Here is a 14166-nt window from a genome sequence, read left to right on the forward strand (position 1 = left end):
GAATGTATGGTCCCCTTCCATCCCTTTCCTCATTTCAAATGGCACCACAGCAGAGTCTGCTCGTGAGAAGGCTGAATGCCTCAGTTTTGTGTTTGCTTCAATATCTTGTGTCCCTAACCCTCTCCCTCTCTGGATCCACCCTTCCCAGTCGTACCCAACTGCTCTTGAATTCTGCGTCTTTTGCACCTGAAAAGGGGGGAAAGTTTCTGGCAACCCTCAACTCTGATTCTGCAACTGGACCATACGGCATCAGCTCATGTGTCCGAAAAAGCTGCTCTGGTTCTCTTGCACTTCCTCTGTCTGCCATTTTCACCCTGTCATTTACCAAGAGTAATTTTCCATCTGCTTGGAATTCAGCCAATATCACAGCATTACATAGAAAGGTGAAAAAACGGATCTCCTTACATACAGACCAATTAGCTTACTTCTAATCATCAGCAAGGTCATGGACTCCATCATTGCAGTTGACATAAAATCATTCCTTTTCTTCACCAGCCTCATCTCAGAACATCAATTTGGATTCAGAACTGGTCACCCTACCTTGTACATTCCTACTTCTACTCTCCCAACAATTGATGGAGGCCCTTAATATCAGAAATGAGACCATGGCCGATTCTCTGGCCACATCTCAAGCTTTCAATACAGTTTGGTATCCGGTGTTACGATCCAAACCTTCTGCCTATGGAATGCAAGGCAAACTCCACTCTTGGATTACTGACTTCCTCCACTCTTATATCCAAAGTGTAGCTCTCAATGGAACCCTTTCTTGTCCTCTCCCCGTCAAGGCTGGAGTACCCCAAGGCCAGTGTTCTCGGCCCCATCTTATTCCAAATCTTCATCAATGATCTCACTGACTCTCTAGAAAATCCTCTTTCTCCGTTTGCTGATGACTCCACTCTCTGCCGTGACATGTATCATCCGTCTGACAGACAGGCAACATCACTACAAGATTCAGAATACCAAGAGCAGGAGGATGGATGGTAACATAATTGAAGACGAGGTGGGATGAATCTGTACATAAGGTAGAGCAGCTTTCAGTGGAAGAATTCCCAGGCTGAATCAACATCAGCGGCGGAGGATATAGGACCTAAAGTGCAATTTTATTTTAACCTATCCCCTCTTTTTCCCATTGAAACAATGCCCCAACATTCACGGATTCTACATTCATGGCATTTTTAGCATTGTCTCGCGTAGCAAACGCTGCTCATAGAGAGCTCGGCGTTGTTCTTCTTCTTCTTCTTGTGAAGACAAAACCTTAATCTCTCGGACTCGGCTCTTGTATATACAAGATCTGGATCTCCTTAAATACTGAGCACATGTACACATCCTCACATTGACGGTGCCTTTTGAGAGCATCTATCATGAACTTTTAAATATATTCAGACATTTGCTTTAAAGTTTCGAGAAGTTCACGTTACTATTTAAAGATTATTCCATTTATCGTATTGTAATTTCGTAAATACATTATTTATTTCGTAAATACACGATATACCTCTTCTTCTTCTTTCGGCTGCTCCCGTTAGGGGTCGCCACAGCGGATCATCCGTATGATCCGCATAGTGATTTGGCACATGTTTTACACCGGATGCCCTTCCTGATGCAACCCTGGTCGCCTCTTATGACATAGGGATATGGTACACCTATTTTAACCGGGGTATACACCGGCCCAGTATACTGGTACTCATTTCGCCGACCTCAGAAGGATGACAGGCTGAGTCAACCCCCTGGTGTATTAATTCAGTGGCCCAATGGGGCTTGAACTCAGGACCTCTTGGATCCCAAGCCGCTGCCCTAACCACTGCGCCAACACCAGGCTTAAATACACGATATACCTGAAATACGAAAAGACATTATGACGCGTTTCGCTATTGGCTTAATCAAGGCACGTGACGAAATATCGGAAGTTGTTTTTTTTTTTTTAATGTAAATTTTTTTTTTCTTTTAGCTGACAAAATCTTTAGGACGCTGCTCGTGGACACATTTGTCCTTGTTCAAGAACGTATCCCCCGTGAACATCGGGGTCTCACGTATATGTGTGTATGTATGTATATATATATATATATATATATATATATATATATATAAATATAAATATATATATATATATAAGCATATATAATATATTTATATATAGAAATACGTATATACATATATATCACCCTGCCTGCGAAACACCAGGATGACAACCCAAAGGCGGGGGTGAAAACCTCTCGGCTATCTTGCCAGCATGGTCAAAGAGTGATCTATTTGAAGAATGGCACCAAATGTTTCAAAGAACTCTTGCAAGACAGAAATTACAATTTTCAATTGTTGGAAAGATTCTTGGATGGAATGAAAATATCTCAAAAGGGAGTCATGTATATGTTGTCAGATTATAGTATGGGTATGCAAATATGGAGAGCCTGCTTTCTTACACACACACACACACACACACACACACACACACACACACACACACACACACACACACACACACACACACACACACACACACACACACACACACACACACACACACGTACGTTTCATGGTTCTCATCACCTGCTCTGGTTCAGCGATGCATCTCATAGAAGTCATCTGAATAAAATCGCTTCACCTCATCAAGATGAATGGGTTGACAGAATAGCCTATAGGTATGCACACTTTCCCACTCACCTCTGGGCTGTTTACTTTCGGTTCAAATCTCGACCCAACCATACACTGCCACCCGGGAGTTTTGCCTGCAGGACGTGGCATCAATGTGTGCTCCATCCATTGGATGGATGTTAAGCAGAGGATGGGTGTTATTTGTTGTTGGTGTATCCATCTTCTCGCATTGGTTGTTGGTGTACATTAACATCCTGCGATGCGTTTTGCGAAGAATAGGAAGGTTATTGCTGGCACACTGAATCAATTACAAATTCCTTCCCTAACTTACAGGGGAAAGGGAATGGTGAGTATAACGCTTAACTTCAAGCAGGTAGCATCATGTGCTGGGGGCACAGCTATGCCACTGATGCAGTGTCCCCTGTTAGTTAGAGCAGGAATTTGGTCGGGATGCCGGTGATAGCTCGCGTCGTTTTTGCGAAGGACGCCGTGGGATCTTTAACGCCTACCAACTATTGCTGGAAGACGGGACACTAATTTAGCGTCCATCCGAGGTATGGCACACATTGATTCTTCACCTTGCTAGCGAAATATCAGGATAACAGTTTATAGCTGGGACAAGATTCAAATCCAGGCTAGATAGCTCAGACTCCACTTCCTCAAGTCTAGGCTATCCTGCCAGCTCACTGTATTGCTTAAAGGAAAATAAACTGACCTATATGACAACACCGACATGTCAGAAGTAAATAGACACCTTAAATTTCTTCATTTCATCTGTATAATGCAGTTTTACTCAGTGATTTGTACTAATATTGGACTATTTCTTTGCAGAAACGAGTTCCTGGGTCTTGTATGACAATTAACTATCCCTCGAACTCAGGGAGCAAATGAACTTTCCGATTTTCAAAGATGACGAATTGTTGGCCATTCCGAAGGTGGAGTCAGCCAGCAGCAGAAAGCTCAGAACATTGACATTCTGCTTTCTACGGTCAATCGAGTGATTGTGCAATTCACCAGCGAAGGCAAGGAATCCACACCTTCCCGTTCTGATCGATCTGGGCCCTCAGAAAGATGTCTTCGAGCTGTCAAGCGGTCCATTGAGAAAACTCCCCATTGCAAGGCAGCAGATGTTGCAGAGGAGGTTTAGGTTAGCTCAAGAACTGTCGTGAGCTACCTTCATCAACTGGGCTACTATGGGTGAGCAGCTTGGAGTAAACCTCTTCTTCGACCAGCCAACATTCAAAGGAGAAAAAAGTGGGCTGACGAGATGGCCACCAGACCCTTGGAGTTTTGGAAAACTGCGATTCTTTTCAGATGAGTCCCAATTTGCTCAATTTTCTGACGGTGGACACATATGGATCTGGAGACTTCCCAGTCAATAGTTTTCTTTGAAGCAATTGCAGCCAACTGTCAAACACGGTGGTTTTTCAGTGATGGTGTGGGGAGCAATCTGGAGCGCTGGTTGGTCTGAGCTTGAGGAGTGTGTTGGCAGCATCAACTCAACAATATACAATTCTATCCTTGAGGATGGACTTTTCCCCATCTTCTCCAGTGGTCAGATGGTCAAAAACAACACTCTGCTCATGGAAGATGGCGCTCCATGCCACACTGCAAAAAAGACCAAAGAATGGCAGGACAGAGATGGGATCAAGCGACTTCCATGGCCAAGTCAGTCTCCTGACATGAATCCCATTGAACACCTCTGGGCCATGTTGAATCGAGCTGTGCGGAAAAAAGTCCAGGAAACCAAACTCACGGGCAGAATTCCTCAACCTTTTGTGTGAAGCCTGGGCAGAAATCCCACAAGAGATAATTTCAGAACTCGTTAGTTCTATGCCTGAAATAGTAAAAGCGTTGAAATCTGCAAATGGCAAGTCTGCCAAATACTAGTGTATGTATTAAAATAGATCAAATGTTCTTCAAATGTTAAATAAATTAATTCTTTGAAAATCATGGTGTCTGTTTACTTCTGTCATGTCTGTGTACTTCTGCATTATGTACATATGGAGAATGGGGGTGTCCTGAAATCCTCTTAAACAACGAATGTAATCTGAGGGATTGAAATACTCCAATGATCTAAATCACAAGGTAACTCCTAATGACACCTAAACGATCAGTATGTTATATGCTTACAGAAGGTGCCATGCTACTGCAAACCACAAGCTCCACCACCTACTTGCACTCTAAACCCCTTCTACCTATCTTCACATCATCCAGATGAAACACAAAGAGGAGAAAAACAAGGCTTAAAAATTTCTTTCCCTTGATGATCGAAAATGTTTTCTGCCTTACAGAAGAAAGTGCATTGAACTCTCAACCAATAGATGATGCATTTAGTGAGAATAATCAAAAAACTACACATGGAAAAGGACAAGAGAAGATGGATGATGAATACAATGCGATTTCACTTTGAAACCCTGTTAATCGTGGGGTTCAGCCAGATCACTGCGGGGGTTATCCACGCAGAGGTGTGCTAACGGGGCAAGGCGGCGGATAATAAATTCGACCAATGAAGGGAATTTCGAATTTTTCCAAGCCACCACCGAAAGGTATTCCTTATGACTGAAAAATACTCAGGGATGCTTACATGCTGGCTGTGCAGACAAGACAATCCCCCGAACCCTCCTCCATCCCCCATCTGCTTTTGCAGTCACCTCCGAAGGAAGGCTTGCTCTACAGTGCAGCCCAATATGTTGAATCCAATGCAACCAGAAATTGAATCCAAAACAGGCAAGCTCAGAGGTGAGAAATGATGGCATGTTTCCATTAAAAAAATATGCATTTTGAAGAGGGATCTACCATCTGGCATTACTACCTATCCCCTACATCAGAGCAGAAAATAAAGGGCACAAGCTATCACTGTGCAGCTATATATAGATCGATGGGTACGGAATTGATAAAACGAAAGCAATACTAGCAGATCTGCAGCAATCCGTAAAAGGAATCAATAACTCATCAATGATGAGAGAACAGTGCAGTCAGCAATCTTGCCTCGTTTCTCGTTTATGAATATAATTATGGTCGTGGCTCATCGGGGAGAGAGTTGGACAGAAAATGTCAATTCTTTCTGCAAGAATGCGAATCAATGCTGCTCTTTTGAAGTGTATATGTGCTTCACTCCAAAACAAAGCCTAATATGAAGACTATCAGGAAAGTGCATGACCGTGGAATCAAATACACCGAGGAAAAGTTCAACGAATCAGCTTGACGAGACCAGAGCATTGAGGATGATGGATTTTTTTTCTTGACGGAATGATCGAGAAAGTCACAGTGAAAAGACCACAATGAAGGCAATTCTAAGCGCTGGATTTTCCTCCTGCCTACGCTCAAGAGATGAGATATGGCACAATATATTGTTTGCCTTTCAAAGGTACGAAGCCTCGAGTTCCGTCTTTTCAAAGAGCACATACACTGCGACGTGCACTGCCAAAACCCGCAGCTAAGAAAGGAAATTGAAACAAGCTGGAGATAAATCTAAGAGGAGATAAAGTTTTCCTTGTAAAAGACGAGAAATTTCCTTGTTCGTCAAACACATTAATAATTAATTATAATTGTAGGTCAAAACTCCTTATAGAGCTCTGGGACATATCAGGAGAGGTCGAGAGTCCCTTCTAAGCCAGAAGCAACCCTTTGGGCAGGTCACCACTCTGATGCAGAACACTTAACTGAAGGAGATTTGGGCAGGAAATTGTACTTCCTTCAGGGTGCCAGTGATAACTCACTTCCTTTTAGCGAAGAACATCATAAGATGTTTAATATTCACCAACAAGCATAGCTGGTATGTAGGTTCTCCTGTTTAACATCCTGGCTGGCACACAGGGTGATGCATCTCCCTGCCTGTAAAATGCCAGGGTGACAGTTAATAGCTGTGTCAAGATTCAAACCCAGTAGAGACAGCTCAAAGGCAAGTGCACATACCACTAGACAACCCTGCCAACCTGTTGAAGCACAAAGTAAAGGTTAAAAACATCTGCACAAAGTCAGTGTGAGCTTCACCCTTCACCCCACTATCTACTCCCCTCCCCTCCCCACTCCCTCAGTTGGATTCTCCAGCCATTTCAGAAACCCCAAAAGAAAGTCAAATTCTCTTTGATAAACTTACTGATAGGACAATTTGTAAGCCGCTGTGCCCAACTTCCAGGTACTGATATTCAAGCAAACAGCCGGGCACAGAAATGTAGGCGAGGCTACCAGGAGTCGCGCGGCCCGCCGGCAGGACCTCAGAGCGCGTGTGACAACCCGGCCCGTGCTCTCGCCACCATGACCGATGCACAGAAGCCTGGAACGTGAGTATGTCGCTGTCCTGCACTCACAGAAAAAGGAATGGGGAGGGGGAAATCCTCTTAAATTGCAAGATCCTCTTCCAATCCCACCCTCAGTTCTCTCCATTTTCATCCCACAATCTTTTTCCTTCAGCCAGCTCACTTGCAATGATTTTATTTTTTGACATCGATATTATCCACTTCATTTGCACGATTGGAATATCACAGCAACCTGGTAAATATACATGTTCCTTCCTCCAAGGTGAATTAATCTTTCTTAGAAAGAAGACTGCTGTTAATTTCTCTTTCACAATCTCATCTTGCTCATACCTTATCCTTGTGGCACATTATTTCAAAAACAAATATATCTTGAATGAGCATGGCCTTATCTTGATATAGGAGATTTTTGCTTTGCATCATGTTCATGGAAAATGACCGGTTCTTACAAGAAAATTATGATAAATGCACTGCTTCATCAGCCAGTCGGACCGAATACCATTAGAACTATGGGTTTTGGGTCACAGCTTTTAATCCCTCTCTTATGAAGTCGTTCAGTAACTCGGAACCATTTTTACAGTGAATATCACGATCTACATTAATCATTTTGACATTTCTGAATCAAGGAAAGTTAGATTCATTCCAATCTGTTGCATTCCACCCCACTCCCTTACAAAAATGAAATGAAGAATGGAAAGTGTGGCCCGAAAGCTAGTTTCCCAAGATAAACAAATCTGATTAGTTCAATAATTTTATCTTTTGTGTGCTTTTCAAAGATGAGAGCATTGCAATTTTGCAGTGAATAAATGAAGTTTGTCAAGTTGAATATAAACATGGTTATATATGTAATTACACATTGTAATTAGACAGCTTAAAATATAAACATGGTAATCTCAGTTTACGGACTTTTGGGCCCCCCCGCAAAATGGCAATTAATGACACAGTGATGCATCCATCTAATGTCTATACCCAAAAGAGAGATGTTTGTCTGTCTGTGTCTGTCTGATGCCATTTATTTCAGAGATGGCAAAACGAATCTCCATCAAACTTTCAGATGTTCATCAGTGAGTGCCAGGAAGTGTTTTAAGAAAGAAAAAAAAATATTCAAAATTTTGAAAAAAAGAAGTTGGATTAAAAAAAAAACTGGTTGAGTGCTGTTGGCCACGATTGTGGCACGAGTCATTGTTCAACAATCTGCATAGTTTGTTCCTATTTAAGTGTTTGTTCCTCTGGTTGCCTTATAAACAATATAGATGGTTTATTCAGTTTGCCTGAAAAAATACCATATATTCGTATTGCATACCAGAAAATTCAGCACTCAATCAGTGAAAAAAAAATTCCCTCTGTAGTACATAAGCCTTTGTATGTGAACGGTAACATTAAATGATCCCCAACCCCATTCCATAGTGGATGTAGGGATGTGTTTTAGGCCCCCCACAAAAAAATAGAAAATAAAAATTAATTTCTTCTTAATGTCAACAGGATTAGAACAGCACCGGGTAACACTGGGTAACCCTGCTAGTTTGCAATAAGAGAAACACAAATGTTACAATTAAAAACTTACTCGATTAAAAAAAAAACTTTTACCTGAAACTTTATCTTAAACAAGTAAATACAATGATTGTTACGGCATTTTATTTATGAATATTTTCAGTTTTTGTGAGAGATGACATCATCGCTGGTTACTTATAGTTAACGGAACAAGAGGCAAGTCTTGGTTGGTTGGGACATGTGCTCAGGCAGGTCATTCTTATGTATACAGATGATAGAAGGAGAAGCAGTACATCAAATTTGATGTGGAAGGAAGTGGTGGAGGGGAACATGAGATAGGTGAGATGTATAGAAAGGATGCTTTGTGGAGAAAGAAAATCATGCAATTGATCCCACAAGGAGGTGGAATTAATTGGGGGCAATACGTCGTCATAGATTTCTGGTTATAATGGGGGATATTCTTCTTCATTCATATGCAGCATAAGGCTAGGGGGATATTATTGGCTGAGGGCACGACTGTGCCGCTGATGCAATGCTATCTGCTGCTTATGGAAGGAATTTGTAATTTGTTCATGGTGCCGGCAAGAGCTCGCATACTCTTGGAGAAGGAAATCGTGGTATCTTTGAGGTTCACCAACTCATGCCGGCAGATGAGATACCCAATTTTACATCCATCTGAAGGATGGCACTCACATTGATGAATCACCCTGCTTGTGAATCATCAGGATGGCAGTTTATAGCCGGGTCGGGATTCAAACCCAGGGTAGATGGCTTGGAGGTGAGTGGGATTACCTCGAGGCCATCCTGTCAATCCTATAATGGGAGATAAAAATTTATCTTGGATAATGTTCAAATCACTTTATCCACCTTAAAAAAACAAAGGGATGTGGAAAAAAAAAAACATAGGACACAAAAAAAGCACACTTATTTTAAAGCTGTTGAAATGCATGACATATTTCACACATCTCCACACTTGCTTCGTAAAGTCAATTTGTCAACAGGAAAAGCACAAGATATTAAAGATGCCAAGCTTCCCATTATTGCCAAGAACAGGATTCAGGCTTCATGAAAATACTGCTCTAATTTATATTTGACATTACATCCCTGTCTTGATTTTCAAAGACGGGTTTTGTTTTGTTTTTTTGGTTGAAATTGCATTGTGCTCCAAAAGGTGACCCAAATGCTGTCGTGCTACTTATTGCATTACGGTGTTATTTACCGGGGATGTGTCTAACAGCCAAAGTGAGCAATTATCGACATTGTTTGGATAAGTAATATTGTTCTTGCAATGCTCAGATTCAAGCCGAAGACAGCTGTTCACACGTGATGGAGGAACGAACGACCTGGGAATGTGAATGTATTTATAGTACAGAAGCTGATGCCCAGACAACCACAATCTTTAGATAGCAAGCGGTGTAACCTGGTGTCAAATGGTACCCAAGAAGAAGAGACCAACAGCGAGCTACAATTTTAGGCAGCAATTTATAATTTGCTTCAGAGTCCTGGCGATACATTGCCTGGGAATTGTGACAGAAACCGAGATCTTTAACGCTCGTCAATGTCCCCAGTGCTGGCATACGGGGCGGCACAATGTCCATCCTGTTGACGACACACATTAATGTATCGCTCTGCATGTGAAACACTGTGGTGACAGTTGATAGCTGGGTCAGGTTTCAAACCCAGGCGAGATGGATCAGAGGTGAAGGACAAGCTCACCAAAGAAAATGAATGAAAGGACAGAGTTCAAAAGAAGTAAATGGTTCTAAATTGGGGTGTAATGTCCGTCCTATAATCACTGGGATAAATCATTGAACTTCGGCTGCCTCAGCCATAATTAGTCATTTTCAGAACATTTCTCACATTTCATATAATATTGAGACAGCCCTTGTGGGAGTACAACACAGTGACTCTCATAACAAATGGATATGTTGCATTTATTAGGCATTACATTAAAAACCTGTTATATCTGGACACCCCCACCCCCCAAAAAATAACACCAGAGTTCATAGGACCTCCTTACCCCATGCAGTCTCGAGGAAAAAAAAAGGACATGGGTGGGGTCAGCGAGCGGAAAATTTGATTGGTCAAGATGACGTGAAATGCCACATTTTGTCCAAGTACCGCTAAATGAATGGGATTTGAATGCCAAAAAGGTGATTTGGATTCTTCAGTGTTCAAGTATGTAATTCAATGAAAATAAAATAAAGATTTTAGAGGTTGTAGGAAAAAATATTTTGGAGGTTTACTGCCGTTGATGTAGCTTCTTTCACACCACCTTATTTAACATGTTACATTGTTATTTAGCCTGGTGTTGGCTTAACGGTTAGGGTGGCTGGCTTAAGATCCGAAGGTCTTGGGTTCAAGCCCCTGTCAAGCCATTGAATTAACACCAGGTAATGTTGACTCAGCCTGTCATCCTTCTGAGGTCGGCAAAATGAGTGCCAGAATGCTGGTATCCTGCGTCGGAGTGGCGACCCATCCAGGATTGTGCCCAATAGCCCAGGAGACTCCTTACGCAGCACCAATGCTTTGCACACAGTATGGTCCCAATGGATGGATGGATGGATTAGTTATTTGTGTTTGTTGTTTGTATCCTTTATGACATCCCGAAAAACAGTAAGATTCCTGTTTGGAATGATTTTCAATTTTGTTTGACTGCCGGGCAGGCAGATCGAGTAAAAATATGATCTCACTCCTCTCTACGCATGCACGACTGGGGTGAGAATCCGTACAATTTGCCAAATTCAGAGCCAAAGGACTGTTAAACTGCAGGCTCGTGTTCCAATTCACGCTCAGATTCATGTTCAAAATATAACGTTCAATTGAAATTAAGTTGTTCCTTGATCATAAACTGATGTTTGTTCGCAGACACAGACAAAGTGAACCAATTGCTTCACCTCACTTTTTGGTTTGAGCGTGCGAGGTAATAAATAGTGCTTCCTTGCACATGGCATACTTGTGTGGCATCACACCACCAACCCCCACTCATTTGGCCATCATAGCACTCAGCTAGCCATAATAAAGTTATTTCATTTTCCACAATGGATCAATGAAATGTGACATTATGTATGTATATAAATGTGACTGTATATATATAAGGTCCGTCTAAAAAGTAATGGGACTGAGCCTGCTGTTTGCTCCACTTACACAACTTGAATGAACGGGTTGCGTCACAGTCTTTCGCAACATAACAGCAATATATATGATTGGTGATGGTTGACTATGCTCATTGTGTGATTTTTTTACAGGTCGTGCTTTACATGTTGTCTAGTCTGAGTCGTCACGCTATGAGTTGTGAACAGAGAGCCAATCTGAAGTTTCTTGCCAAGCTTGGCAAAACATCTTCCGAATCCTTCGCAATGCTACAGCAAGTCTGCAGGGAAGAAACGATGTCACGTACATGTGCATTTGAATGGCACAAGAGGTTCAAAGATAGAGGGGAGGTGGTTGAAGACTATCCACGGTCTGGAAGACCTTCAACAAGCAGAACGGCAGACAACATCGAGCGTGTGAAGCAGATGGTGCGCGCAGATCGTCGACTCACGGTGCAGATGATTGCTGAGGAACTTTCAATCAACAAGGACACTGTCTGGAGCATCATCACTGAAAATCTCGAAAATGCGCAAGGTGTTTGCATAGATGGTCCCCAAGCTGTTGTCCGAGGACCAGAAACAGCAAAGAGTCACTGTCTGTCAAGACATTATCGAGCGCCTCGAGGACGATCCAGACCTGCTCGGGAGAGTCATTACTGGCGATGAATCGTGGATATTCGAATACGATCCTGAGACCAAATGAAAGAGTTGTCAGTGGAAAAGTCCGGCATCACCAAGACTAAAGAAAGCAAGGATGTGGAAGTCGAAGGTCAAGGTGATGCTCATTGCATTTTTTTACATCAAGGGCATCGTCCACTTCGAGTTTCTACCACAGGGTCAAACAGTGAATCAATACGTATACAAGGAGATCCTCCGGCGCCTCAGCCCAGGACAGTCTGGGACAAGAGGAGGGATCTGTGGGAGAACAACACTTGGGTGCTCCACCATGACAATGCCCCTGCTCAAGTGGCCTGAGCATCTGACAGTTTCTGGCGGAGAGGAACGTGCCAACTCTGGAGCAACCCCCGGATTTGCCAGATTTGGCCCCTTGTGATTTGTTCCTATTCCCCAAGCTCAAGGGGGTGATCAATGGGACCAGATTTCCTGATGTGGAAGCCATCAAAAGGGCCATGATGATGGAGCTCCGGAGGATTCCAGAAGAAGCCTTCCGGAAGTGCATCGAAACATGGAAGAAGAGGATGGACAAGTGTGTGAGACTGGAGGGAAACTATTTTGAAGGGGGAAAGCTGTGATTTCAATATATTTTTTGGCATAAAATTTCTGTGAAGTCAGTCCTGTTACTTTTTAGACGGACCTCGAATGTCTATATATATATATATATATATATATATATATATATATATATATATATATATATATATATATATATATATATATATATATATATATATATATATATATATATTTCCACAATGGCATGCCTGTACTTCAATTGAAATGTTTCCAGCAGACTTTCTATGTTGGGTTTTGCTTGCTCAAAAGCATCGACATCAAGGCAATGCTGAAGCAATTTAACATCATCATTTCACTGAATGTGGCCCATCTGCTTAAACCCAGCATGCTTTATCGTCACAGTTGTCATCAACTGTCATCACTGCAGGGATTGCTCTGCCGAGTAAAAAAATAGCAGTGAATGTTTGCCTCCAAGTAACACTTAGCCTCAATGTGTAAATAAATATAGATAGCTCAGACATCTGTCTGGAAGGGAGAAAGGGTAAATAGGTGATGAACTCAAGTAATCAAGGGCAATGATTAAGGGTCTAGGTTTTTGTGCAGAAAAGCTGGCTTTTCATCTGCGTGGGATTTTCAGCATCATCCTCGTCCATTGTGCCGAAGCATCTTCTCAATGATTTGTATTATTCAAAAAAACAATAACAATGGTGATCTGGGTGCACATGCATAACCGCTCACCACTTATTTATATACTTATTTATCTGCAGTGAGTCCGGAGCAAATTGAGAGAAGATTTTGCAGGGTGACAACTGATCAAGGATAAAAAGGTGGCGGCGGAGATGAAGTTTTCTGTCAGAGGAAATGCCATTCTGAAATTAAAATTTATTACGCTGTTTGATCTACATCTTGAACCACCAAAAGAGATAAGACACTACACCTTGTTTGATCTACTTTGATCCTAAACCTTGTGTGAAAAGGAACAAGAAGAGAAACTAATGGACCAGACAGAAAACAAAGTTCCTTGAGCATTCTGGTCAAAATAAAAAAAAAACTGAAAATTAATTGGGCCGGACACGGAGCAAGCGGGATGGACAACTAATGGACAACAAGAATTTCACACTAGCAACTGAGAGAAGGTCTGGGAAGAAGTACAAGTGGACCACAGGTCAGCTGGATGGATGAAATTGAAAAATTAACTGGAGTATAATGACCTCAAATTGGTGATGGAGACCTTCGTCTTGCAGTGGAGGACGTAGGTCAGTTGATGTATAAATCAGTTCATCTCAAATTGCCTGAGAAGTTACTCCTACAAAGTGTTGTAATTGATGTTTTGTTTCACGACTGATAACGACCTGGATTTCACTGTTTTGCATGCTCGAGATCTACTTTCTCTCTGACAATCTCATGTGACCATCCTGGTAAAGATTATTAAAAGTATTCACTCATTATAGACAAATAATCAGCAAAGGTTTTCAAACAAGAGGCATAGTTGATACCACGTGAAAATCTCAGGACAACTAAGTTACAGCAAAGCTACCTGAGGG

General features: G+C 41.9%; 1 protein-coding gene across 3 annotated transcripts in view; it reads right to left on the reverse strand.

Annotated features, from left to right (window-relative positions):
* Window positions 1–14166, reverse strand: part of LOC147017447 (uncharacterized) — a 171206-nt gene that overhangs the window by 21502 nt on the left and 135538 nt on the right. For all 3 annotated transcript variants that reach the window (XM_085847111.1, XM_085847109.1, XM_085847110.1), the window contains one exon: window positions 6689–6889. In XM_085847111.1, coding sequence (XP_085703237.1) covers window positions 6689–6889 — 201 coding nt within the window. The remainder of the gene's footprint in view (window positions 1–6688; window positions 6890–14166) is intronic.

This window comes from Eptatretus burgeri, chromosome 11, assembly GCF_056783735.1.
Source record: "Eptatretus burgeri isolate ZD-2024b chromosome 11, Ebu_testis_v1, whole genome shotgun sequence".
Classification (NCBI taxonomy): Eukaryota; Metazoa; Chordata; class Myxini; order Myxiniformes; family Myxinidae; genus Eptatretus; species Eptatretus burgeri.